General features: G+C 38.6%; 3 protein-coding genes across 8 annotated transcripts in view; 2 read left to right on the forward strand and 1 right to left on the reverse strand.

Moving 5' to 3' along the window:
- Nucleotides 1-17808, forward strand: part of LOC112466855 (sn1-specific diacylglycerol lipase alpha) — a 48190-nt gene extending 30382 nt beyond the window's left edge. For 3 of the 5 annotated variants that reach the window (XM_025035192.1, XM_025035193.1, XM_025035195.1), the window contains 14 exons: nucleotides 1357-1458; nucleotides 1857-2043; nucleotides 2632-2716; nucleotides 3145-3473; nucleotides 4189-4390; nucleotides 4834-5022; nucleotides 5858-6148; nucleotides 6242-6471; nucleotides 6872-6895; nucleotides 8055-8187; nucleotides 14203-14555; nucleotides 15386-15742; nucleotides 15998-16172; nucleotides 16243-17808. In XM_025035192.1, coding sequence (XP_024890960.1) covers nucleotides 1357-1458; nucleotides 1857-2043; nucleotides 2632-2716; nucleotides 3145-3473; nucleotides 4189-4390; nucleotides 4834-5022; nucleotides 5858-6148; nucleotides 6242-6471; nucleotides 6872-6895; nucleotides 8055-8187; nucleotides 14203-14555; nucleotides 15386-15742; nucleotides 15998-16172; nucleotides 16243-16521 — 2936 coding nt within the window. In that variant the 3' untranslated portion in view covers nucleotides 16522-17808. Of the gene's footprint in view, nucleotides 1-1356; nucleotides 1459-1856; nucleotides 2044-2631; nucleotides 2717-3144; nucleotides 3474-4188; nucleotides 4391-4833; nucleotides 5023-5857; nucleotides 6149-6241; nucleotides 6472-6871; nucleotides 6896-8054; nucleotides 8188-11189; nucleotides 11399-14202; nucleotides 14556-15385; nucleotides 15743-15997; nucleotides 16173-16242 lie in introns of all 5 variants that reach the window. The other 2 variants (XM_025035197.1, XM_025035196.1) reach the window with 2 other exon arrangements.
- Nucleotides 17809-18001: 193 nt separating this feature from the next.
- On the reverse strand, nucleotides 18002-19657 carry LOC112466857 (protein Asterix). Of its 2 annotated transcripts, XM_025035200.1 has the most exons (3): nucleotides 19085-19657; nucleotides 18172-18537; nucleotides 18002-18137 (listed from the first exon to the last, which is right to left on the reverse strand). In XM_025035200.1, the coding sequence occupies exon 2, from the start codon at nucleotides 18526-18528 to the stop codon at nucleotides 18196-18198; it is 333 nt and encodes a 110-aa protein (XP_024890968.1). In that variant the 5' UTR covers nucleotides 18529-18537; nucleotides 19085-19657; the 3' UTR covers nucleotides 18002-18137; nucleotides 18172-18195. The 2 variants fall into 2 exon arrangements, with proteins under 2 accessions (XP_024890968.1, XP_024890967.1); XM_025035199.1 differs by having other exon boundaries at nucleotides 18002-18537; nucleotides 19085-19656.
- Nucleotides 19658-19668: 11 nt separating this feature from the next.
- LOC112466856 (ras-like protein 2) lies at nucleotides 19669-24216 on the forward strand. The gene is made up of 4 exons (XM_025035198.1): nucleotides 19669-19773; nucleotides 21799-21886; nucleotides 22036-22247; nucleotides 22372-24216. The coding sequence occupies exons 1-4, from the start codon at nucleotides 19669-19671 to the stop codon at nucleotides 22564-22566; spliced, it is 600 nt and encodes a 199-aa protein (XP_024890966.1). The 3' UTR covers nucleotides 22567-24216.
- Nucleotides 24217-27649: the final 3433 nt, after the last annotated feature.

Genomic DNA, 27649 nt, shown 5'->3' on the forward strand with positions numbered 1-27649 from the left:
GAGTGCCCTTATTTTTACTTAAGCGCCTTTTCGCTCTCCGTGATTTACTTTTCATCGCAGTATCGTTAAATTTCGCGGAATGAACTCGCGATTCGATTATAATTCAACGTCGGATGATGTAAATGGAGTGACGCGAAATATTAAGTTCTAGGAAGCCGAATTAATTGACCAATTACTTTTCTCGTCATCGCATTTTATGTATAATTTTGAACATAACTTAAACTTATATTTAATCTAAAGAAATATCATCGTCACATTGATTTCTAATGACAATATCTTTGAAAAATTTAAATTAAATAAAATTAATCGACTCATTTGTTACAAATTATAAATGTAAGGTATAAGGCCTGAAACAACGTTTTCTATTTTTTTTCCACGTGCTTAATTCTTTGTAGATTTCTTTATCTGGTAGTCTTGATACGGGTTTCAACTTTTATTAACGTTCTCAGTCGGTGCACCGACGAGCAGAAGTTTGTTTGGTTCACTCAGGGCCATCGATCGGTGAGGACCTTGGTAAGGATTGAAACCCGTATCGAGAATAAAGAAATCTACCGCACGTACGAAGAATTATAAGTTATACATGAGAGAAGAAGAAAAGGTTGAAGTTTTATCACGCGGTGTTTTATCACGCTTAGGTTTAAATAGACCTTATATCTTTATTGAATTTAAACTTTTTGTGGCTGAAGCTTTAAAAAGAACTTAATTGCGGATATTTAGTGTTGAATATTATAGAATTTTTGCTCGAGGAACGTACAAGTAAATAACAAAATGTAGCTATTTCTCCTACTATCTCATTAAAATTCAACGTGACAACGGTGGTGTACCAGATATTTCGAGTCCATTTGTTAATCCTATGCGGTGATTCGAAAGCATTTCAAATCGACAGTCGCGGTTATTGTCGCAACTGGGTCAACTGTATTTGTTTCGCCGGCGGAAACGCGCTAGCCACCCCCTCGGTTGTACGTTTCCGCTTCGGAAGGCGAGCGCTGATACCCGCTATTGTAAGCTTCGCGACATCGAAGAAAGCTTTTGTGAGTTTGCATGTCATCGATTTCTTCAATCTTTCTATCCAACGTGATGTCGACGTGACAAGCGTACTTTCTCATTATTATAAAAAGGCTTTTGCGTAAGCTAAAACGACGTATAGAAAAGCGCATAATAACGAGAGATAATAGCGGGGAGATAATATTTTAAAATTTCCTGTTCTTTACAACCTTCTTTCGTTTTTATTTGAGAAAATTCTCCCGCGTACCGATTAATTAAGAGAGTTATTTCGCTCGGATCGTTGCATCGGGGGTGGAAGAGAAAATGAGATTATTATGACGACATGGGAGTTTTACGGCGGTTTCTTTTCAGTCTTGGTACTGGTCGAGACCGGATGGCTGTGCGCAGGTGTTACTTGGCTAGTGCATTATTATCAAACCTGTCCAGTGGACCAAGCTAAGGATGTTATGCTAGGTAAATTCGATAACTGCGTTTTTCCGTAACAGTGTTAAGAATTTATCGTATAACTGTCCGTAGATAGATCTATATCATGAGGCAATGTGAGAATAAAACTGTGTCTTTATGAACTAGTCAAACAGTTAACAATTGAGATTGATAATTCGCGTATTTAACTTTTACTTACAAATGAATAAGTTTAAAATTTGAAATTAAATAGGAAGATATATTCAAATAAAATATTATTATCAAATAACTTGAAAATATAGATATTACAAATATATGCCTATTTCTTTCGGCAACGGTTATTAACAAATATGTTCACCTTTTTCCTGTGTTATTTTGCAAAAATTAACATTCGACTGTAAAGCAAACATGTCGCCAAACGCGAAATCGATTTGAATTGCGCTGAACAGGTTTGGTGATATCGAATTGGTGCTTGCTGGCGTTGATGATGGTGACCATTTGGTGCACATACGATGCCGCTGGCAGGTCCTGGGTGAAGATGAAGAAGTATCAGCGCAGCATGAGGGAGGCAGAATCGAGGGGGGCAAGATTGCATTACAAACGCAGCGGCAGCAGAAGTCGAAATTGGCGTCAACGGTAAGTTGTCTCATTGGAATACGAAAATGTTTCGCAATTTCTTTTTCACATTTTGCCCATTGCGCTTTGTCCAGCGCTTTAGCTTCGAGCATAACTTATTCTTTTCTCAATTTTGCAAGAATTTCTTTCACGACGTTCTCTTTGCATTTTTATGCGCATTGTAATTACAAACTGCATAAAATTAAGCATTCCACATTCTCACGTTTTTTTCTGAAAAGAGACAAGAAACGATCTCTCATATTTCTATCTTTATTTTCAATGTCAGGCAAACGTAGTTTAATATTGAATCTGGCTTTATTAATACAAATAAAACTTGAGAAAACGGACAGAGTAAGATTATTTTGCGGAAAATAGCTCTCTTGGAAAATGTGCTCCCCTTTCTAAATGCATCCAAGCAGTGCTGCGATTTTTTTCAACGTGATGGCCGTTTTTTGTCGTGCATTCATCTTTTACGGTCCCACGTACTCACGTACTGTCGCGAAATTTTTTAGCGTGCAGCTTTTTACGGCTGCTTGGATTTACGCGTTAGCGTTCTTGGTAGAATATCCGAATGTTGTAAACACACGATGTACACATCTCGTGTTGCAGAAAAGTTATACGTGCCTACCAGGACAGCTGGGACAATAGGTGCAGATTGTTGTTCTGCTGCATGGGTAATTCCGACCGCAATCGAGTGAGTAGCATGAACAAATTAAATTTAAAAGAGAAGGTATCCAGGAAAATAAATCTTTATGTCTAATATAGAAATATGTAGGTCTCTAGAAAGACATTTTGTATAAGAATGCATTTCTCAAAACTATTATTATTGATATATAAAAGTTGTAGATAATCTGAAAATAAATCTGTTGAAAATAGTAAATAATTTTGAACATATTTTTTATTGAATGTTAATTTAAGAAAATAAAAAAGAATTTAATTTTAAGATTAAATAGAGAAAATTGAATTTAGAAAGTTGAATAGAGATCACAGAGAAAGCACGTGTGCGGTGCAAAGGTTAAATTGAATTTTGCCGAAAGAAAAATTATTTTGATTTTCAACAAAGAATCGTGCGTTGTATCGCGAATATTTTGACAGGAAGAACGATGTGTTCGCTGTTCGCAGAACTCGTTCGCCGACATCGCCCGGTTGCTGAGCGACTTCTTCCGCGACCTGGACGTGGTGCCATCGGACGTGGTAGCTGGTCTGGTGCTGCTCAGAAAATTTCAAAAGATCGAGCGCGAGTTGATAGTTAAGCAGCGCAAGAACGACACGTACGAGTTCCTGTCGGGAGTGCCGGTCACTCCGCGCACAAAGTTCCTGTCCCTGACGGAAGACGGAGACTTGGGCCACTTCCAGTTGGCCATCCATTATATGCACTTTGCCCTCGCCGCCTACGGTTGGCCCATGTTTCTCATCGATCCCTCCACCAAAATCTGCCAGTTATGCACCAGGTAATTCCGAGGCTCGAAGCTTGCCATATTATCGCTTAATATGCGTTCTCCAGGTAATTATAACAAAGTATTACAATCGGAATATCACCGACAGGCAAAATTTTTAACTTTAAAAGATTAAAAGCGAATTTTTTTTGCAACATAGATTTGTTACGGATTTACGTTGCATACAAAATATTTTACAGAACAAAAAATACTCTATTCTCGATTATCTTAGGATATTCCATTCTTTGCGTTTGAGTATTCATAAATTCGTTTTACTTCTCATATCTCGTAACGCTATAGAACTCATCTTGTACAGGTATATTGTAAATTTTGAATTTATTGCGACGTAAGTCTATAGGAAAACTTTGACATAGGAAAATATCGTGAAACGGAGCTAACAAGAAAGTGCGTAAGAGAAGAAAAGTTGAAGGATATTAAAGTCAAAAGTCAATACATTGAAATACGAATAACTGCGAGACGTAACGGTAACGTTGTAGAATAAAACGAAACAGGTGCATAACTTATAACTTAGTTGATCGCGACAGGTTGTCAATTTAAAAGGTACTGTATGCCGTTATATTTTTCGTTGTGTGTCAGTATTTTCGGGTATATACAGGCCTGTGACACGCCTGTTTTCTCTCCGTGACACCTCATCCGCGACTACATAGATACATTGGCCACGACGTCGCCTTCGCTTTATCTTGTTTATCTTCTCCTCCACGCGGTGCAGATTGCAATGTTGCCACTGCCTTCCGTGCGGCTCTCATCACGAGGACATCCCAACGATCATCGAGGACAATTGCTGCCGATGCAATTACGCCGCCATGAGCAAAATGCTCGACTTTGGGGAGATCGAAGTCGTCTATACGACCTTTCACGTTGACGTTGGCGAGACGCCGTTCTACGTCGCGCTCGATTACACCAAGAGAAAGGTTTGTCGCTGTCGGCCGCGGTTTATCGTTCGTTAATCGTCGCGAAGCTGCATTAGCTCTTTAAACGAAGAGTTCGAGATTTATCCTCTATCGATAGCCAGATTAATTTGCGGTAAAGCATGCTTGATAGAATCAGCTAGATTAGAATAAGATTTTAATTGTGAACCGGAGAATTAATCATTTTAGAATCAGCTAGATTAGAATAAGATTTTAATTGTGAACCGGAGAATTAATCATTTTCCTCAACAGCAATAGAATTAATTAATTAACGAATTTCTCGGTTTTTTATATCAATATTAACGTTATCAATCTATTATATTATTTTTTACTGTTTTAACATCTCGGAGACTTTATATTTTTCTTCGGAGTTATTACCGACTTCCTTATTTTCTTTTTCTATCTCTTCCTTTTCAATCACGCGTTTCTTTTACACGTATATATAGATCGTGATCAGTATACGAGGGACCTTAAGCATGAAGGACGTGCTGACGGACTTGAACGCCGAGGGCGAAGTGTTGCCTTTGTCGCCGCCGAGGGAGGACTGGTTCGGACACAAGGGGATGGTGCAGACCGCCGAATATATACGCAAGAAGCTGCTGGAGGAGGACATTATCGGGCGTGCTCGCGCAAAGGTAAGCATATTATGTGCAAATGAGTCGTGCCCCGTCGCTCGTTATCGAAACAGACGATAGCCCCGAAGTGTTATCGACGTTACCTGGTTATTTGCATGATAACCGATAACGGAATACAAGCGCAACAGTGAATATAAGCGCAAATTTTAGCATATATATATAACAAAATACATATTGAAAATTTTACGTTTAATTTACGTTTAAAAAAAAGCTCGAAGTTTGCATTTGCTTCGGACCTTAATAGCTTCCTCTTTTTTTTTTTTTACACGATAAAAAGTAAACCGCTCTTTCTCATCGATTGAAGTCTTGAATATACATTGCGAAAATTTACCATCCGGGTCATCCACACGTTTTTGCTTGCGGCAAAATGTGCCGGTAACCTTTTCATCGCGGATTTAACCCGCCAACGTATTGTTGAGTGTATTTCATTTCGGTTTAATTAAATCTTTCGGTTTCGTACGTTACGTAAACGTACCAAATGAATAAACAATCCAGTTGCGCGTGTACACTGAATTTATTTATTGCGATAAAAAATTTGTCGAGAATAGACAGAGACAAAACTAAATATTTAAAATAATCTAAAATTGTGTGGCAATCTATGTTTAGGTTTTAGTAAAAACATATCGAAACGTAAAATGTTCGTATTTTTATCCGTTGTATTTTTCGTATATAAAATTCAATTTTGGAGATACTCCGAACATTCGTATTCAATATATATTTTTGTAATTGGACTTCCCTAGAGATCCTAGAAAGAGTTTATACGCCAGAATTAATTAAGAACATTTTGAGATTAATTAAAAAGAGGATTTGGAATTTTTGTCGAATTTTGCCGCAGAATTCCTCTAGGGGTACGCATCAATTTGGGCTGATCTTGGTGGGACACTCGTTGGGTGCTGGCACGGCGGCGATCCTCGCGATCCTGCTGAAGCAGGATTACCCGGACCTGATGTGCTTCTCATTCGGGCCACCCGGTGGACTGTTGAGTATGCCTGCCCAGCAGTACACGCAGGAATTCATTACCTCGGTGGTGGTGGGCAAGGACGTAGTACCGAGAATCGGGCTTCGACAGATGGAAAGTCTGAGGGCGGACCTCATCAACGCTATAAAGAGAAGCGTCGATCCTAAGGTAACAAAATAGAAAGACTCTCAAGTTGGATCAACATTTGTCACGCCTGGATCGATAGTTGAGCACAGTCGGCTTGCCCGCGAATTATTCCAGTGGAAGACAATAGCGTGCTCGGTGATGTGCTGCGGCTGCGGGTCGACACCCACGTCGGCGGCCAACCTGGAGGCCGGTGGTTGCATCAGCGAATACCAGCGGGACAAGGACCGGGCGCGCGCACAGACCATAGTACCCAGCGATTCCAGCATCGCTCTGACTCTGCACAGGCCCCTATATCCGCCAGGACGGATCATACACGTGGTGCGACATCATCCGAACAAGGGCGAGTGAGTACCAGCTAATAATTGTATTTCTCTTCGTATCTAAAATAGAAGATCTCGAATACTTCGTAAAATTATTTATCCCATGATTGGATTGCACCGTCATTAATCACTTTGAGATTCGCTCATTTAAAATTAAATACTTCTGTTAACAATAGTATAACGATACATGAGAAAATCGTAATACTTAATATCCGAATAATACATTTTTAGCTCAAGTTGTTTACTTTTTTATTTAACATCACGCCGTTATATTTTTCCATTATAATAAAATTAACTCTATTGGTGCTAAAAGAATGATTACGCTAAAGCTAAATCGTTTCCTTTCTGCATCGCGCGAGACAAGTTCGATCTCGCTCCGTCGAGTCGGAAAAAATGAAAAGTTAATCGCGCCTTCTTTTTTTAGGCAGAAGTATGAGACGCATTGGAGGTATGTCTATCAGATAATTTTTACATTTTCAGGACTACTGCTCTGAGTTGTTGCATTTTGGAGATATTGCCCGCATGCGTCTATTGGGCCTATATCCTATATTTATCACGTAGGATATTACTCCTTATCGCTATCTTTCGATATCAGAATTTCGTTCCGTAATGGTTTTTACCTATAATATCCCGAGAAAAATGTATGCCCACATATATCGGAATTTTATTTCTTGTATAAATCGCTTAAATCCTGGTGTAACAAAATTATGATCCTTATGTAACATGAAATACGAACTACATAAAATTTTGCAATAGATTTTATAAGACCAATGTTAGTTTTTAATAAATTTAAGAAGAAAAATTATATTAAATTAGAAATTTATAATACAGTTTAATTTACAACGGTGATTGTTAAGAAAAAAGGATTCTTTCTTTTTTCGAGAATTTATATACATCTTCCTCGGGATATACAATGCATATGCATGATTAGAATATTCCACACGGATGATATACGCCAAGGGAAGTGGTTTGGTAATTTTTGATAGCTTTAATATATCTATCATGATTCATTAGGCAATTTAATACTTATAGTCCTTTGATTACAGTCCTTATGTGGATCGAGCTGCATGCTTCCACATCGCAAATTATCTCTTGTAGGAAACAAATTAGCACACGCATGACATCTTATTTTATTTATTATAATAAAATTCAAGGTACAATAATACATAATCTAACGTATAGCAGAATAAGGTATCTATCAGAAGAGTTTTGCTAAAGATTTCTATTACGAATACTTATTTCAACAGAATCAGTAAAAGTGATTTTTATTTTTACTACCCATCCTCGAAATTGATATAAGTGTTTAAAACTAACTTCCATAACATGATTGCTTTAAAAATATTAAATTCAGTTCTCCAACATTCTAAACGAAAAATTTAATTTCTATAGCGAGCACAAAAATGTAAATGTGAAACATTCTTTATTATTAATTTATGCTGCTGATATATGAATGAAAGATAAAAGAATTTCTCTGCTTCATCAAGGAGTAATTACAATATTTAAAAAGAACTCGTATAACAGAAATAAATGATATATCAATCATAGTCTCATACGAATTTAGGGGATTCGCGGTTGGCTCAAAGGCGTTCTTTCACATTGAATTCCAGACAAGTGTTGAACAAGCACGACCCGGTGTACCAGGCATTGTGGGCCAGTCCATGCGATTTCGACGAGGTGCTGATCAGCCCGGTGATGATACAGGACCACATGCCGGATAACATGTTACGCGCGTTGAACAAGGTAAGCAGGGACGCGAGCGTCGTGCGACAGCAAGTAAAACGGTCGCAGACACCACTGAGCCGAACCCCGTCGGTGAAACCGGGCCATTACGAACCCTTAGAAGAGACCGCCGATGGGTCCGATATCCCCAACGAGGTGGTCCAGCGCGATCGGACGACCAAGACCGTAGATCAGTCCGCTAACGGTGTTGATCGCGCGCGCATTTGCCCGGGTGTCGATTGCACGTCGATCGTCGTCGACGTGGAGGTGCACGAGCGCAAAGAGACGCTGCCAGAATCGCGTTGACAACCGGAGATTCGTCCTCTCCGCAAGTCGCACGCGGATATGAGATATCCCGCAAGTCACGATCTTAATTTTAACGACAAATCCTCCTTTCGATCCGTTACCGAAATTAAATTCGCGATTCGCGGGATAATCGCGCGTATCGAGGGACCTCACGTAATTTCAGATGTCTTCGATTAGGACACTCAATGAGTGACAGACTTGTGCGGAATCGCTCGTTAGTTTATAGCTGGTAGAAAACTTATTTATTGTTTCGTTGGTTGCAGACAAAAAAGAAACATCGAGGCATTTTCTATGCGTGATTATTTATTTTTGATTTTATACTTGAAGTAGCGTAGAGCGTAGCTGTAGATTTGGACAATTTGTCTAGTGTAATTTATTTTGTTGGTATTGGGTTCGCTATCGTGATTACTGAATGGACTCACAATTAGTCGCTTTCGTTATCGCGGATACCTTAATTATTTCGACGATATTGCTACTTGGTGCAACGTGCGTTCGTTGAATATTCTTGTACTTATTACTCCTAACATCCGCCTAAGTAGAGTAACACGACTGACGTGCATGCCCTCGTACATCACATGACATTATCGTTCTATGTATGTCGAATAGTGGCCAACCAGCGGCATATGAATACGCTATCGTTTGCACGCGATACCCTTACATGAAAAACACTAATTTTACGTACGAATTATTTTATATCACACCAACGGTTACAATTCAATTGATAATTGTAGAAAAAGAAACTAAATTTCTTTTATAGAATATAAATTGTATTCTATTTTTAGATATATACGTATAGTAGAGTGCTAAAAATAGATTGCATTTCAGTAATATTTGTTGTAGGCGAATGTCATTATGATACATGCAAATAATTATTATTCAATTAATTACTTAATAATATAATTTAATTACAAGACTATTAGTTATAAAGAATTATTTATTCCTAATAATTTTCTTTTTTTTATGATATATGACACACACAGTTACAGTTTTATAATATATTTTTATAATTAATTTAATTTGATATACATTAAGCGAAAGTTGGCCGCTGGTTCGTTTGTTAAAGGAAAGATGCGCATTATTCCCTACGTTTCTCGTACGAGATCGATTTGTATTCTTCGTCACTTTCACTCTTTCTCCGTTGTTTTCCTCTTTTGCTTATTGCACGCAAAACGACTAAGATCTACTAAAGTACAAATTGAAAACTAAAGGCACATGTATGTACGCTTTTGTAAGAACAATATTTCGTATTTTCGTCGCGCATTTACCGTTGAAAATGATTGCTCAACTTTATATAATTTTTATCCATTTTGAAAATCGTATATGAAATTTCAAAGCAATGTGACATTCGGACGTATTTAGCGCTAAATACGCGATGATAATGTGGATCAATATATTTTTTACGACGTCCACTGCGAAAAATTCAGACGAAAGTAAATTGAAGGTTTTACACTTTTGTCGTTTTGTGAATGCATACGATTTCTGTAACAACTTTGTTATTCTGTATAATTTGCGATGTATGTTTTTTTAAATTAATACAATATTTTCTGCCACAGGAACAACGTGGTTTATTTATCGAAGTTTTTTAATAGCTTTTTAATTCTTGACATTGACGTATCGACGTTGACGACTCGCTTGGAATTAAAAACAAGATATAAAATAAAAAAATTCTGAAAAAATATATAAATGAAATTATATATTAATTTTATATATACATGTATGAAATATTCGTATATATTTTAGCGTCTTTTTAGCGTCGTAAAGCATTGAGCATTATTAATAACACTCGATTTGCGCCCATTAGTTATTTATTGGTTTAAGTCGCGTCACGTAGTCGCTATTTGTCATTCTGCAATTCACTTGTTTTATTAATATGATTACAACTTTTATGCTATATTTCTTTACTGTAGTCAGCTTTGTAATGTACTTTGTTCTGCCAATATTAAATCGTAATTTTGTACGTTTAGCGATAAATACGCATGGACTTGATTAAACATGTTTTAGTTTTTCAAACAAGTGTAAAGTGTTTATTGGAAAAGAAGAATTTGTGTAATAAACCGCCGAAAGAACAAATTGAAATTAACGTGACTCAGTATTGGGGTGTTCGATTGTTCTAAGCAAGTTTAAATTGAAATTCCGGCAGGAAAAGCAGATACGATCTTCGCGTTATACTGATAAAACTCGAACAGCCGTAATTTAGCCCGAAATAGAATCGAGAAGTTAAATTATAACAAAGTCAGGCAATTAAATCGCGCGAACGTCACAACAACAAATCTCTTTTATCACGTTATCATCATCTTAAACCTACAATGAGAGGGACGTTGATGTTTAGCTTGATCCTAATCGAGCCCTAATTGCTCATCAGCTTGATTAGCTAGCGACTGGCGTTTTCAGAAAAAGAAAAGGAGAAGTGTAATCGCGAGATTGTTAATAGAACCGCTGTATTCCGGGGCAAATACGAGAAACGGTTATTACTTAATTAGTTTGCCGAGGTTCGACGGACGTAGGACGTAGCAATCCCCCACTGACATCCAGCGTTTAAATTTCTCATCTTTGGACAAATTTAGTACCTTAATTACAAAACCGCATTCCGCGAGACCTTTTCAAAACGTATTTGGAAGAACCCGTCGCGAAAAATCGGCCGGCCTTAAGCGATTGAGAGCGGTTGGAGATCAGCGCAAAGTGGGTGGCTGAGGGTGCATGGCTGCGATGTGGATTAGGTGTTGGCGTGCAGAGATCGGGGCTGCGCAGAAGCGGGGGCAGCGACGGCGACGGGGGCCGATCCTAGTGCAGCCATCGCGGTGATAGACACGACGGCTATCGAGTTCAGGGGCCCACCCCTCGATCATCACCCGAGCATCGTGGCGCTCCACCATCGGGGTACACCGGACGCCCGCGCTACCGCACCCTCCTCGCGCCACGACACAAGGTACTTGGACGGGGAACTTGATCCAGGGCTCGAGCGCCTCGCGTAGCGAAATGTCGTAAATGATCCCCAGGATTATTCCCCGAGAATTTTCGAACGTCCAGAATTGATCCGTGTGCAAACGAGGATAAATGTGCCCGAGGCATCTCTCTCTCGGGGGTATTTTTAACGTTCCATTTTTCCTCTCTCGATCTCTGTCGCGTCATTTTATCCGCGATATGTCATAAAGGACAAATCATTCTTCATTACATTCCAAAGAAAGATATCTATTACACACTTGCGACACGAACTTTAATTTTATAAAACAATGTGGTAGATTTAATTAATTAAAATGTCATATTTTTTTCTCTTTGCTAGGAAGTATATACATTTTTACACATATAGAAATACGATATATTTTAAGACTCAATTTTCATAATTGTTGCTCGATACGATATTATTTCACGAAAACCTCAAGGTACTTTCTGCTCGGAGCATATTAAAATTAAATATTTTACGAATACCGTGGAATCGAACTGAGATATCTTACGGATATTAGATTAAAATTGTGACGTTCTGTGGTCAATGGGATTAAACCAGAATATATTCCGTGGATATCGCGTGCTACATGAGACAAGTTCGATTCGCGTCATCGTCCACCGGGAATTTTGATCTATACACAAAACATTAATCGAATTGAAATATCCGAGCCTAGAGTTCGTCGGTCCGTCGGTCGATTTCGGGACGAGTTTGATTATTCGATCGCGCTCCGGTAAAGGGGTAAGCACTTCCTGACGCAATGTTGATCGTCCATATAGATCGGGACCGGTATCACGTAAACGCACAATATATCTACATGCACACACGCATACACACGTAAATGCATGCGCATCATGCACTGATTGATGATATCGTCTTCATTGTGCACTCGGCACTCGACTAGAGTCGATTGGCCTGATTGATTCTAGACTAGATTTTGGCGAGAGTATCGTCTGGTTTGCATGCTGGCAACTAATGATCGAAACAGGTGTGATTGACAACAGTAGGAAGTAGCGTCGAGATTGATGTTTGCAAGAATAACTGTCATAGGGGATGATACACGAATTAAGATAATCCATTATATTCAGTAATGTGCAAGACAGGGTTTTATCGCGCAAGTATAAGTTTATCACGAGCTTTAACACGGAAAAGGACGATTGCCAGTAAGATCTTACTCTTACAATGTAAATGCGAAAGACAGCTTTTATCTATTAATTTCTATAATCTATATAAAAATAATTTCCGTAATCTACGTAAAAGAATTGTCATTTTTTAATGGAAGATCCTTTTTCGTACAATCAGAAATATATACCGTAAAAATACAAAGATGAAAAAATATACTGCCAGTAATAATACGATATATGATATAACGTGCGGGAAGAAATCTAATCCTCTTGTCAAGTATCAAAGGTATAAAGAGCTTCTAAATGCTTTTATCAAGTATCAAAGATATACAGAGTTTCTCTAAACGCTCGTTTATTCCTTTGCGAAAAAATTTCGCCATGAATCTATAAAATCTACAAAAGTATAAAAAATTCTAAGAATTCGTGCAACACATCTTTCAAAAAATGAAGTCAAAGCAGATTCATAGGGTGAATAGCGACGCTTTGAATGTTGACTGAGTAAAGAAAGCTCGGATTAAATCTTTTCAAAAAGGAGCTTCGCTGACGCGACGTGAAAGATTAACTCGATTGCCGCGGTAAAAGAGAAATGGGAGTAACGCGGCAATTCTTGTCGAGCCGCGAGCGGAGAGCGTAAACGCGCCAGAATTGTTTGACGCGCATTCTTCCGCGCGAGGAGAAAAAGAAGAGAGTCGAGATTGCGCGATTGAAAGAATTTACGCTCGACGGGACGAGGAATAAATATCCCGTTTTCCGGATTTCCGTTTTGCGGCTTTATATCGGCGTATCCGCCTTCTCATTATCGGCGTTAAATATTTTCGCGCGGTTACTTCTGACTCTATTACGCAAATTGACCGTTCATCGTTGATTTGCGGTTGAAACGCGGATATTGGCCCTCTCCGATGCGATGGGCATGGGAAAATGTCGCAAGCGGAATTGCTCTCGCAAGTTTCAAGAAAAATCTTGATGAATATGATCAATCTTGATAAATCTTGATAAAGGTATCTGTGCTTGGTTTAAAAATTTCTCTCGTGGAAGATATAGTAGATGCGGCAGAGTATTTAGACGATAAATTAACGTAATAAAAGAGTGAAAATATTTATTGAAAACTATTATTAAAACGGGTCTAAAGTATATTGTATAATGATTCAAGATCAATGAAGATCCATATAGGTGTCGACAAATTATAGGTACAAAATTTGAACGTTAGAATTGCGACGTAGGTTCGAAAATAGAAAAAAAATCTTATGAGTGTCGCTTATAATTAAGTTTACGTAAGTAATGAGCTAATTCACACAAGTCAAAGATGGATTTTTTTTTTGCAAATCTCAAGTAAACTTTATTTAAGTAAGATATCTTAAGAGAGAACATTAAGAGACTTACACCTACAAAGATATCAACGTAGAAAATTGAACTAGCAAACCGACGAATCCTTGTTCTTTTTCCACGAGAAGTAACTTCGTTTCAATCTTCACGTGACGTTTAATTATCCAAGGCTAGCCAAGGCAAAAAACGAAAACGGGAGAAACTTAACGAGACGTTGGCCGAGGAAGAAACCGATCTCGAGAAATTCGCGGACGCGATTTGTACCTGTAGTTTCGCGAACCTACTCTGTAACGAGATAGACACGACTATATACCGCCTACGTCGTGGCTCGCGTCGTGCCAGGTTGTGACGACTCTGGGGCCGGCGAAGCCGCAGCGGCTGGCGTCCTCGACGGAGGGGTCGTCGGAGGCGGCGCGCGACCACCAGACGATCGAGGTCCACGAGCTGGAGCTGCAGGAGCAGGAGATGCGGGCCCTGCTGTCGCCATCCAGCCCGTCCAGGTATCAATTGGGCCACCTAGCCGGCACGCCGCCGCACCGGCTCTGCCTGGAGACGAGCTTCACGTCGCTGCAGAGCCCGACGGACATACCGCAGGCCGGTCGCGAGCTCAGCGTGGACTCCCGGGGTATCCCGTGGGAGTACGTCAGCCTCGCCAGTGAGCTGCTCCACACGCCCCGGCCGGAAGACGGCAAACCGTAAGGACGATGAACCACACGCACTTTGAACCCTTCGCGGTCCGGCAGCGCGAATAATCGAAATCGATGTAATGTAATGCTAGATGTAATGGTGCTAGAAATAGTCTTTAAAATTTCTTTTTTTTGACCAAAAACATTTTTTTTATATTTCGAACCGCGAAAGATTAGTATCAAGACAAAAGAAGGGAGGGAACCCCGAAGAGGAGGCCGATAGCGGCGATAGAAGTGATGACGTTGAACTCTGACCACCTAGTGCCAGCAACACTACCCTTATTGCCAGACTATCTAAAGAAAATGCGATTGCTGACCCGAAATTCTTGATTTTATTAGAATCCACGCGTTAATCGAGATATCTCAATGACGCAAAGGCAAAGTAGATTTTTATGAGAAAGCGTAGCGAATTCTGAGGAATATTTGAATGAATGGTGGAAGAATCGTTGTATTACAGGTATCATTGATCAGAAAGGTATCAAGGAATCCAAAAGGATGAATCAATCATCGCACCCGCTTTCTTCACTCAGAATATCTTAAGCAATTTCATTTCACGCTCTCGTTCACTCTCGCTTCTCTCGCTTAGATCCGAATCCTCACCGTGCTATATGATATCCGTGCACCTCAAAGTTATCGTCTCGCACCGATATACGATTGAATCATATAAAAGATCACAGTCGCGCAGGAAGTGTTCCCGAACGACACAAGGTCCGAAGGAGACGTTTGTGTCGTCCGGATCTTGAAATCCGCAAACGAAGTTTCGGTAGCTCGATGGTGAAATGATCGAGGTTTTCCCTTCGCGGGTGAAACTCACCCCTTTCTTTTTCTTTTGCGCGAAGACCGAGCCGTTGGGACGACCCGACGCGCACCGCACCCTTGGCCACGCCGGAGACGCTGTCGGAGGCGTCGACGAGCAGTCCGCCGTCGCCGGAAGTGCCGGCGCCCAGGCCGATGCGACGCACCCCCAAGATCCCGGGAAACTTGTCGACGGCGGCGGACGACCTGAAGAATAATCTGCACTACGCGATGCTCTCGGCGAAGAACTACTTCCTGAGGACGGGGGAGCACGCGGGGGGCAGCAACAACGGCAGCAGCAGCGGCAACAGCGAGGCGAGTTACGAGAGCGCCAGGAGCCTGGCCGCCGCCGGTCTTCCGCCGCCGGTCCCGAGACGACGGGACTCCGTTATCGTTAGGAGGTGGATACCTTTGTCTATAAAAAAGTTTGGACGAAAGGAAAAATTTAACTTGCCTATATAAAGAAGAGATTTCTGAATGATATAACGCGAATCACATTCGCATAAAAATTCGCTTTTAATTCCGAGATAGGGCTGATCGTTCTGTGTCTAAGTATTATATTGAAGTTAGTGAGCTACCGTTTATTCTATAATTCTTGAACTTTCTTTCACAAGAACTTGTATATATTCTATAAATATATATGATATATATTTCAGAGAACAACGGACGTGCACAGCAGCGTGTTGCAGGGACGATTTGTCGGAGAACTCGTCGACCCACACGTCGTCGCACTCCTCGAGAGTCTCCCATACCTCGCATCGCGTCCAGGTGGAGTTCAACGAGGAGGAGAATAACACCAACGGGTCCAGCTTGGATTTCTACGAGGCGAAGGTAGAGGTCAATTTATCTTTCAATAAGAAATAAATTTCGATCATCCGCAATCGTGTCTTCGTGTCTTCAGGGTTCCTGCGGCCAGCGCGACAGTAGCAACGACGTCTTTCTTAGCGTGCGTAGTTCACCGGAGTGCAAAGGACTCATGGCACCGGCCACGGATCTAGGTGCCGAATGGAAGAAAGGAATCGATGCTACAGGCGTGGGCGGCGACGCATCGTTACCGCTTCTCCGAGGCCTGTCGCCCACACCGACCCCCGGTCAACACAGCTCGCCATTCTTCAACGCCAAGCGGAAAAAATACGTGTATCCCATTACGCTGGTGGGACGAGGAGAGAGCAGCGTCTAGTCATAGATTCTAGATAAATGCTGGACATAATCAACGATTGTGAGTGAAGTCCTTCACTCGACAAACAATCGTAATGGAGGAAATAAAATAATGGTATCGCGCTCTGTGCGACTCGTGTATGATCCTCTTTAACTTCGACTAGAAGGAATATTTATTGTGAGAGAACTTTTTAGCTCAGCGAATTGAAATAAAATCAATCGAGGACCATGAGGCACGATAACAGTAGTCAGAAGTAGGCGTTTGGATATATGTGCCAAATTCTTCTTCTTACCAATTTCCTCTTCTTCCTCAATCTACGAATTTCTCAGGTAATCAACCTAAACGGCAGTCTAAAAAACGTATGAACGTAGGACATCTTTGAAATGCGTTTTTACGTCGCTTTTGCGCATTTGCGATTGTCCATCTTCGATTTACAGATTTAAACATACTTTCTTCGATCATTGTCCCGTCTTGATACGAATGTTTCGACTAGCAACGCATTTCTTCGAGGTATTACAGTTTGATAATCTTACTGTAATAATCACAATTATTAAACAATAACTCGTTCAAACGGGATTGCTTAAATATCAATAACAAGAAGGTACTTGTGCATGTTCCTAAGGACAATGTTGAACAATAGTCGAGCGATTATTTTAACAATTAATTAATGAAGCTGGACGTTAATTATGCAATATGAAATTATCCATCTTTTAGAGGAGGATTTTCAATTCTATATCAGAAAAGCTATTCCTACTCTCGTCTAGTGTCAGAGAGAAATACATTTCTGCAACTAACTATAAATCTCTTGATCGAGATTAAAATATGTACTGCATATCGCAGTAACGGCCTATTTTGTATCAATATCGTTTATTAAGATCACAGTAGAAACCATGATTTTTATATATTTCTAAATGGATTTGTCGAATAAAAATCAAATCTCGCATATATAATTCTGTTCGAGTTTTTGATATAATTTGTACTGTTCTTAGAACGTGCTTTAACATACGAATCGATATGGCGTAGTAATAATTATTCAGTACCTTTTTATTACACTCTAGTCAAATCTCTCGAGTTTGACGATGATACTTAGGGCGAATAAAGAAATACTTCGCGAAACGTTATCGCGATTATATATAGTCAAAAGGAAATGCGATTGTCAAGTATATGACCTTTCTTGAGGATAAGCTTAAGAATCGGAGTTTTGATGTCGCTGTACTTATGTAAAAAAAAAATAGCACCAAGTGGCATTTAAATTCTAGTCAATATAACGTATGCTTAGAAAGTGTAACATTTATTGTAACCTTAGAGGAAAAAATGCACAGAATATACAATTAATTTTAACATAGAACTATTTATAAGAAATAAACGATGAAGAAAACCGCTACATCTGTATATAATGTATATGCAATTGATTATCTGGATATTAAGTTACCATAGAACGAAAAGATTCCGAAAAAATTATCAATGTAACGCGAACTCGATGTCGCATGCCGAGTGATAATAAATTATTACAGTAAATTTATTATTATTCATTCGTTTGTTACAGGAAACTTCTCTGTGTAATATAAACAGTCATTCATTCCAGTAGATTCCGTGTTAAATGTTCAAATTTTCTCGTGTATAAGACGAAGACAGTTCGTTAACAAAGTAAGCTGCCCAGAGCATACATATATTTGTAAAAAAAAAAAAAAGAAACTATTGCATGGCGCTTGCCCACGGCGGTATCATGGGCTGTGGATTTTGTAAGTAGGACATCACTACCGCCGATATCGACAGCATGAAGCAGCTGAGGATTTGCTTGGCGTCCTCGCTCACTCGCGTATTGGCGAAGCTGATGCAGGAGCAGTAGAGCGCCACCCAGGAACACCATTTCAGCCTCATCATCAAGCCGCACATACTGAAGATCATTCCTATGACGTTCATGTACTCCGGAGTCATGTCGTCCTGCATGTGCGTCTGATTGTTTGAGCCCGGTGGCTTGTAGCGAACCTCCTTGTCCGGCCGCCTCGGATCTGTCGAGCTATTCATTTTGAATATCTGCAATACAGAATACAGATGCTAAGTAACAACTTTATTGTTTTCTGTCAAAAAGAAATCAGTGCAGGTGTACAGTTATTTTTTTGAAGCAAGCTCTATCTTCTTTTCCTCTTCATTAAGGCTTAGAGGTGATTTGCAATTAACAAATGTATAATTTTCTTTTATGAATTGGTATCTATCAACCCAATACGATTGTCTTTCATCAGGAAAGGTTATTATCCCATGGTAAATTAATCAGTTATAGATAAGAACATAGATACACTAAATAATAACTTTATTGTTTTCTGTCAGAAGGAAATTAATGGTGTGCAATGTATAATTATTTTTCGAAGCAATCCTCTTCACTGAAGCTTAGAATTTGCAATTAACAGACGTAGTTTTTTTTTTTTAATGAATCGGTATCAAAGCTACCTATCAAAGCAATACGCAATTTTATTTTATCAGGAAAGGTTTACTATCTCGCGCTGAATTGTTTTCAAGCATAACATTAATTAATCGGTCAATAATTAATAAACGGTGATTTTCAGAGTGGCAACGGCATACTTACGTGTGGGTTGGAAGACACTGTATGTACAAATATTATCTAAACGACTGGCATTCCAACACCAGAATCCGTAAAACACAGTAGATCAGCAGGCTGTCACAAACCACGTCACAACTCGCGGAAGCCGCGGAGGAGGCCCAGAGCCCAGAGACAGAGAGTCACGGAGTCACCTGGCCGCACCGTGAATCGTGACCACTGGTGACGGTGACTTGGTGACCACCGTGACCGGTGACAGAACAAACGGAGTAGACTCGCAGCGCCGCGCGCGACTGCTCCGCGAACCGCGAAACCTACACATCGTCGCGGTCGTCGCGGAGGGAGAATCCCGACCTGCGACCATAAAAAGTTGGCGAGAGCGCCTCTCGTCCGCGAGGCTACCGTCCGAGGCCGCGCGCACGAGCCTTGGCGCGAGAAACGTCGTCCGCGCCGCTCGGGACACGTCGTCCCTCCCGTGGTCGTGTCGACGTCGACGTCGTGTCCGTCGATCGTACGCAACGCACGCGGGAATCGCGGGATGAGCGTTTAATCGCGCGCGTGCGGCGCCAACGAGAGCAAAGCAAACACGAGCGAGCGAGCGAGAGAGAAAGATGTCGAAAGCCGCTGACAGACAGAGCTACGCGCAGACCTACAAGCTCGTCGTCGTGGGTGGGGGCGGTGTCGGAAAATCGGCGATCACGATACAATTCATCCAAGTAAGTTTCAGCAACGATTCATTCCGCTAACGCGATAATGCAATGCTGCCTGGCCGAATGTCCGAATCCGTGATAGATATCGATCGCGTTCGATTCGACGCGCGGAGGCGTTTCCGATCGCGGATCTCTCGACGGCACTCCAATCTCCAATTTCCCTTTTATTCGGAAATTCCCCGAATGTCCGAAAGAAACAGAAAACGTCGCGTTCGTTCACGTCGTTGTCTCCGAGATGCGATCTGTCCTCGCCGCTCTCCGGAGCATCGATTATTGCCGCGACGCGTTATCGTCGAATTCCTGTCCGGAGATAATCGATGGGCGAAGTAGAAACGGGGGAAGGGGCGTAATCGCGAAATATACGCGAGCGAGACGTCGTCGGGTCGCGTTACACGCGACGAGGCAGGAGAACAAACAGTTGGAGTAGTTGGACGGGTAAGACGGGTTAGGCATTATGTCACAGCGCGTACGGCAATCGTCATATATGGTCATATACGCGGCAGCGCCGTGGCGCGTCGATTCCGACGAAACCTCGAGCCCCCGCGCGAGGGGGCGGAGAGGAGCAGAAGGGGTGCGACGCGCGCGGCAATATTCGCAAATCGAATGCGGCTTGAAACGTGAATGCGATTTGCCGACGATCGGCAACTACGTGAGAGATGCCGTTTGAATTTTTGTCATTCTCCTCATCAAGAATGATCGGCTGTCTTTTGCTTCCTCATAGAGGAAGCTTTGTGATGGTGAAAAAATTTTTTTTCGAGATTTTGATGGAAATAGGTTTAGAATGTTCTAAAATGTCGAAAAATCGTATTAGTAAAAAATGTCCGGAAGTATGTATGTATGTGTGTGTGTGTGTGTGTGTGTGTACGGATTTTTTGTACACGCATCTACTTCTACAATTTTTTAGATACCGGGTTGAAATTTGGCACACAAATAGAGTATCATAGAAAGTATGTCCTCCTCAAATTTTATTAAAATCCATAAAACGGTATAGATTTTATGCAGATTTTCATTTTTTTGAAAAATGTGTTTTACGCTGCATCTTTCTCAATATTTGAGATAGCGATCTATTTTTAACTCTATTATATTTTTGAGTTTTTTCTACCCCTATTTCATATATAATTCATTAAAATTTGATTGATTAGATCTCGTGTTACACACATTTGAAATTTCGGAGAATTATACATACAGTTTCTAATTTATATAATAATTGAAATCGAGTTAAAATGTTCATATTTGATAGCTTCGGTTTTATCTCGAAAAATCGTATTAGTAAAAAATGTCCGGAAGTATGTATGTATGTGTGTGTGTGTGTGTGTGTGTGTACGGATTTTTTGTACACGCATCTACTTCTACAATTTTTTAGATACCTGGTTGAAATTTTTAAAGAGGTTAAGTTTTTAAAGAGTTAGGTGTGCGAGTAGAAACCTGCACATTGCTTGATTAGAGTTTTTAAGTGTTTAAGTAGAAACCTTCGCACACAAAGCTTCCTCTATGAGGAAGCCAACACAAATAAATACTGAAAATTATACATTGAAAAAAATAATGCTTCATCAACTTGCACACTTAATAACTATGAGGAAGCAATGTGCAAGTTTCAACTTGCACAATTTCATCTTGTTTTTATTTAAAACGTGTTTTAATTTTTTTTGCATAAGTATAGTTACTTGAAATGATTTTTACACCTCAAATAAAAGTTATTGTTATTAATTACATATTTTGGTATTTAATTACGTATTTAATTGCATATTTTTGATTGTTCTATAGTTTAGCAGTATTTGAGAACAATATGTACTGAACTTATATAGATTTACTCAATATTTTTTAAAAATAATAAGAAGAAACAAAAAAAAACTAAACAAACATTAAAGGAACAAAAGAGGCACATTATAATTACCGTGACGCTTTATTTTTTCGATACTGGGGTGTAAGATTCATTCCAGATGCCCGTTTCTGAGTGAAATACATGATGAATATCTAAAATATAATATATTACGTTTTCTATAAGTATGCTGTATTTAAAATTGTTTTCAGAGCTATTTCGTGACCGATTATGATCCAACGATTGAGGATTCCTATACGAAGCAGTGCGTTATCGACGATGTGCCAGCCAAACTCGACAGTAAGCGAAGAATACATCAGCCTATATAATTTAGTTTAAGATCTGTCTTTATTTTTGCTCGTGTTTATTCACACTCGTTCGCTTAATTTGAATCCGGTTTAATACAGAATCAGAAATCGAATATTGAGAGAGCTATGTTTGCGTTACAGTTTTGGACACCGCTGGCCAAGAGGAATTTAGCGCCATGCGCGAACAATACATGAGAAGCGGCGAGGGATTCCTCCTCGTGTTTGCCGTCACCGATCACTCGTCTTTCGACGAGATATTAAAGTTTCACAGGCAGATACTTCGAGTGAAGGATCGAGATGAGTTTCCCATGCTAATGGTTGGAAACAAAGCGGATTTGGACCATCATAGGATTGTAAGTATCGTCGATAAGTAAGCAGATTTAATCGTACCCCGTTCGCTTTTCTCTGCAGAGAATAATAAGTAATTCCATGTTTTTCCTCCCACAATTTACTAACTCAGTTGAATCTTTATTTTAGGTATCAATTGAGGAGGCGCAAAATATGGCGCGTCAATTGAAGATTCCATACATTGAGTGCAGCGCTAAGCTACGGATGAACGTCGATCAAGCTTTCCACGAGCTGGTGCGAATCGTCAGAAAGTTTCAACTGTCGGAACGGCCGCCGCTGAAGCCAAATTACAAGAAGAACAAGAAGAAGTGTTGCATGCTGTAATAACAAAACTATTTATCCTGACAGACGATTTAGCACACTGATCGGACCGTATTTTTGGCGGTGAGTTCTCATTCAGAGAAGAAACAGGGAAAGAAAATGGTAAATTCGAAAATTACACACGCAAAAAAAAAACTGAAATTTTTATGATACACTTTGTCGGAAATAATTTACACCTCCGCGCAAATAAAGTATTCTTTTTCGTGTTTAGGATTGAAAACGACGCGGATTTCGATATTGATTACATAAATAAACTGCCAAACTTTGCAACAAGTTTACTGATGATTACCGCATGTGCTTTTCTAACTATTGCGCTAGAAGGCAACGTTTTACCAACGATTATCGTCGACATTTACTATCGTCTCGCGGCGATAACGATAATATGATTAATTACAATGTGACAGTAAAATAACTCTTTTTAATGCCATTATATTCAATTTGTAATGTATAGAGTTTAACGAAAAATAACTTTGCTTCCATATATAGCAGGTCAATTTTCGCCTTGCATAAATAGAGGCAATGGCCCAATGACAAATATAATTATTTTTCTAATAAATTTTGCTGGAAGAACGCTCTACAAATACTATCGATGAGTAAAATTTAAAACGGTTATTATCTGTAACGCAATGTACTGTTTAAGATGGTATATTTGGATGGTTGGGATGATGGTTAACTTATTACGACATAATTGGATTTAATAGTGGGCAACCACACAGGGTCCCAGGGTCTTCATAGATTCGCTTCCGCTCGCTGCTGATCGTCTGATATATTAATGATCTCGAATTGCAGCGAAACTAAAATTAAGGCAAATAGAACAACACACAAATTTTCATAACATTTGTATGATATGACAATATATACTTGTATGACCAACAATTTGAAATGTAAAGGGAATGTTTCATACAACATACATATATATATATGTACTAATTGTAAGAACAGGATAATTATGATCATGAAATGTAGAATATGCTTTTGCTCTTTATCTCTCATTTTAAGGAAATATTTTAGACAGAAAATATTAGTTGAAATACCTTATTTTTATTCACGTATATGATCCAATGAATACGTGCCGGCAATATATATCGTGTTGGTATATATGATATCTAAAAGATGCATTCGATCAAAGCAGTTGAATCACTATTTTGTAGTGACGACTTAAACGCACACTGTACTCAGCCACTTGTCGAAAATACTTCTGCTATTATTAGCAGCGTTCTAATTCGTCTTCCCTTTGGTTGAGTCATAATGTCTAATTGCGAAAATCAAAATAACGCAGTAACTAAACGTACAAATTATGAGATACAAACCGAGCAAATACCATTTATATTCGAGTTACGTCTATAAGAATTGTTAAAATTGTTTAAAGTTATCTCTATATTTACATATAGCACTTAGTGGTTGAAATTTTGCGCAAATTACAATAATAAAATCAGAATGGGGCCAATAACATTTTTAATGCAGATGATCATGTAATTAATAATATCTTAATGTTATATACTCCACAAGTTTCGATTAGCACGCTCCGTTTGAATTAATTTTGACGTTAAAACAAAATTAATAATTTATATTTACTTACATATTCTTCTGTTATATTTATAATTAAATGTCTTCCAATGTAATTACTCTTTAAATGCATGTAACTTTATTTAACGTTACGTCTATTTTATTAAAACAAAGTTACGATGTTGTACGTAATTTTAATGATGATATTTTAATTCTTTATAATTCTCAGCTTAACGAGAAGGAAAATATGGACACCACTACAAATACTTTTATAAATGTAAAATTTTTATTTCTCTTTTCTGTTAAATAAATTTGTTTTTATTGAGTAATAATGTAATGTTATAATGTCTATGGTTAAAAACGCTATATTTGTGGAGAGATATGAAAATGTGTTCAGCTAGTTTCGGTTTCACCAATAACGAAACATATAATTTTGCTCGCTCGATTTTTCCAACGTTATATTTCGTCAAGGTTCGATTCGTTGCTGGTGATACCGAGATGTACTAATAATGATACTAATAATAATACTAGCTTTAATAACGTAGATAATAATATATGTATAATATATATATGTACCTATAAGACTACAAAACGACACTTTTACAGGAATTACAAAATTTTGCGATGATATGGTATCATACTTAACACTAATAATTTATACGAAATGGTCATCTTATGAAACGTTACTTATAACATTTATGAAACTGCAAGAATCGAATAAAAAATTCCATTTATTTTTGTAACTGAATATATATTTATATGTTTGTAAAAATAATGTCTATAGCAAACTGATCTTTAGATTCAATCTATGTTTGTTAACTTCTGTAAACCAAATAATATAAATATAAAATTAATTGTTATTATGTTCTTTTTGGTATTCCCAATTTTCCGACATTATTTCACGTTTAAATGTACATTTAGAGTTTGCCAAAAGATTTATACTTATTTTTACGTATTTATGTAAAAATGTAAAATTGCATTTTTATGCTTAGCACATTATATTGATTATTAATATATATATATATAATAAACTATTTATATTGATCGTTTTAGAATAATTTTTTGTTATTTTTGTCATATATTATAAACGGTACTAAAAATATATTGATATAAAATACACATGTATTATTGTTGAATTGCATTTTCTTTTATTTTTTATTATAAAATTATATCCTTTTTTTTTAATTAATGTATATACATACAATTATGAGATTTGGAAACAATTTATCAACAGCAGGTTATACTTAAAGGAAAATAAATACATCAATCATCTAACGTTTCACAGATTTACTAGCAGATGTCGTTAATTTGATTTAAGCGTGTTTAAAGCGGCAAGAACAGAAAATGGGTGCGAGTGGCGTACTCAGGTTTCTCTCTGCCTCGGGAAATTTGGAAGAATTTTTAATCGCAAAAATCGAAAATCTCGGAAAAACGGCAATCAGGAGAACATGATCAGCAAGGATGAGGTTACGTTATCTAAAATTTTAAGAATTTTCCCAATTTTCAAGAATTAAAATTTTGAGAATTTAAAATTCAAAAAATTTTATGTGGAAAATCGAGTGTCTCAAAGATTGATAAAGTATATAAAGGAATATGATTAGCAAGGAGTTGCAGTATTTAAAATAATTTTCCACATTTCTAAGTATAAATTGTGTAGCAAATAATGTAATTTTTTTCAGTATTCGGAGTAAAATCTCGTTTTGCTTACGATGTCCAACACGTTATTACGTGGGTCGCATAATAAAATGTGACAATAATTAACAGCGGTGCCACGATATGGCCAATCGATAACCGAATAACGACAATGTAACGCATCTACAACGGCACATTCACCCTAATTTAGACGTTGACCGATCGTGGGGGGCAAGGTGGTCAGACGGGATTCCCACCGTTGCTATTCTTGACCAGACCGCGCTAATATTGACGCCGCGCGATTACTTCCAGTCACGCTGGGTGCTAATGCAACTATTATATGAATATCGCAATTTTTTTTATCATACCGTACCGCAGTATTACAGCAAATTATATTGCAATAATTAGAATAATAATTATACTAAAATTACACTGATAAAAAAATTGTCTGCATTTTAGTAAATATTAGTTTGCACACAATTAACTGTGAGTACTGTGTAACTCTATATTTACTAAAATAAAGAAAATTTTTTTAGTGTAATATTTGGACCTTTTGTAATTATGCCGTCGAAATTTTCCATTGGAATCTTTTAGAATTTTAATTTCACTTTCGATTAAGTCCAGATGTTTCATCTTTGTATATATAATAGTATTTCGCGTCGCGAGAACTTATAAGTGTATCCGTCTCATATGTTATTATATACCGGATTGCTTTGCGGATTCCCTTGGACTTTAAACGGATCATATAAGAAATTATAGGATATAGGAAACTATTATTGCTACACACGCTTCTTTTTTTTTTTTTTATTTCAAGATACGGCGGATACGATAATTCCCTTATTTAAGCGACGACCATTAGTAGCAAGGTCGCCATAACGGTATATTTTTCTGTGGAATCCATTAACGCGCGACAGAGAGATGGAAAATATAATCGTCTGCTTTAGGGGATCGCCGTTTCGACATCCTAAGTTTAGCCGTATTCATTTAAAGACTTATATACTTTTTCGTACACAGGAAGTGACGAAATTGCAAATATAGCGATGTTGTTCGTTCAGACGAGCGGCCGATGTCACGTCGCGGAGATACGACGCGTTCGAGATATAAATTGTTTCCTTTTTTCGAAAAAAAAAGAGGAGAAAATAAAAGGGAGAAAAGCAGCGCGAACTTTTACCGTATAATCGTCGGCAATCAATGCCGCCTCCTTTGTCCGCCCCGGCTCCAGTATTCCGCGAGGTAAAACCAGTTCTCGAGTTAGCGCTTTTGCCTAGGCGTGAGCACGTTGAGTCGCGGCGACGCCGCGTCATGTGTCGAGATCCGTACGATCTGTACTCGCGAAAAGCAACGCAAGTACGACGGAAAACATTATGCTAATAATCGTGGAAGGCTGCGAAGGTAGTGAAAGGTATGCCGCGCTATCGCGAAAGAAGAAAAAAAAAACGGCAAAGCGAGTGAAGCGCGCGCGAGAATACCCCTCCGCGGTGTCGATTCGATTGGATTCGATCGTCACCGAGAGAGGATCGGGGAAACGCTGGCTGTTGAAATTATAAACGTTCAGTTTCATCTCTCGGTTCCTCGCTCGTTCCAACGGGAGGAGAAACAACTATTCCCCTTTGTTTTATTATTTTTTTCATGTAAGTAATACCGCGATCGGAATATTCTGTTTTTTTTTTTTTTCAAACCAAATCAGTACTTTTACCTCGTCAGTAATTTAATTAATAATAAATATTTTTTATTCGGCCCAACCGGCTCTTTTTATTAATAATAATTTTATAATATTATTATTATAATATATTATTATTAGTATTATTATTATTTAATTAATGATAATAATTCTTTCGTTTGCTTTCTAATGTAAATTAAGAACAGAGACTGATCCCGGTGGATACTGAGACATCTCGAAAAATAGTGAGTTACATTCAGATCAGTATCTATAAGTGGCGGGCTTAAA

The sequence above is a fragment of the Temnothorax curvispinosus genome, unplaced genomic scaffold (genome assembly GCF_003070985.1).
Source record: "Temnothorax curvispinosus isolate PA1 unplaced genomic scaffold, ASM307098v1 QBEX01016605.1, whole genome shotgun sequence".
NCBI lineage: Eukaryota > Metazoa > Arthropoda > Insecta > Hymenoptera > Formicidae > Temnothorax > Temnothorax curvispinosus.

Bases quoted from the DNA above. Each gene is read 5' to 3' on its own strand.
- LOC112466857 (XM_025035200.1), bottom strand. From the start codon at position 18,528: ATGAATAGCTCGACAGATCCGAGGCGGCCGGACAAGGAGGTTCGCTAC.
- LOC112466856 (XM_025035198.1), top strand. From the start codon at position 19,669: ATGTCGAAAGCCGCTGACAGACAGAGCTACGCGCAGACCTACAAGCTC. The intron at 19,774-21,798 runs GTAAGTTTCAGC...AATTGTTTTCAG, and splicing joins TCACGATACAATTCATCCAA to AGCTATTTCGTGACCGATTA. The intron at 21,887-22,035 runs GTAAGCGAAGAA...TTTGCGTTACAG, and splicing joins TGTGCCAGCCAAACTCGACA to TTTTGGACACCGCTGGCCAA.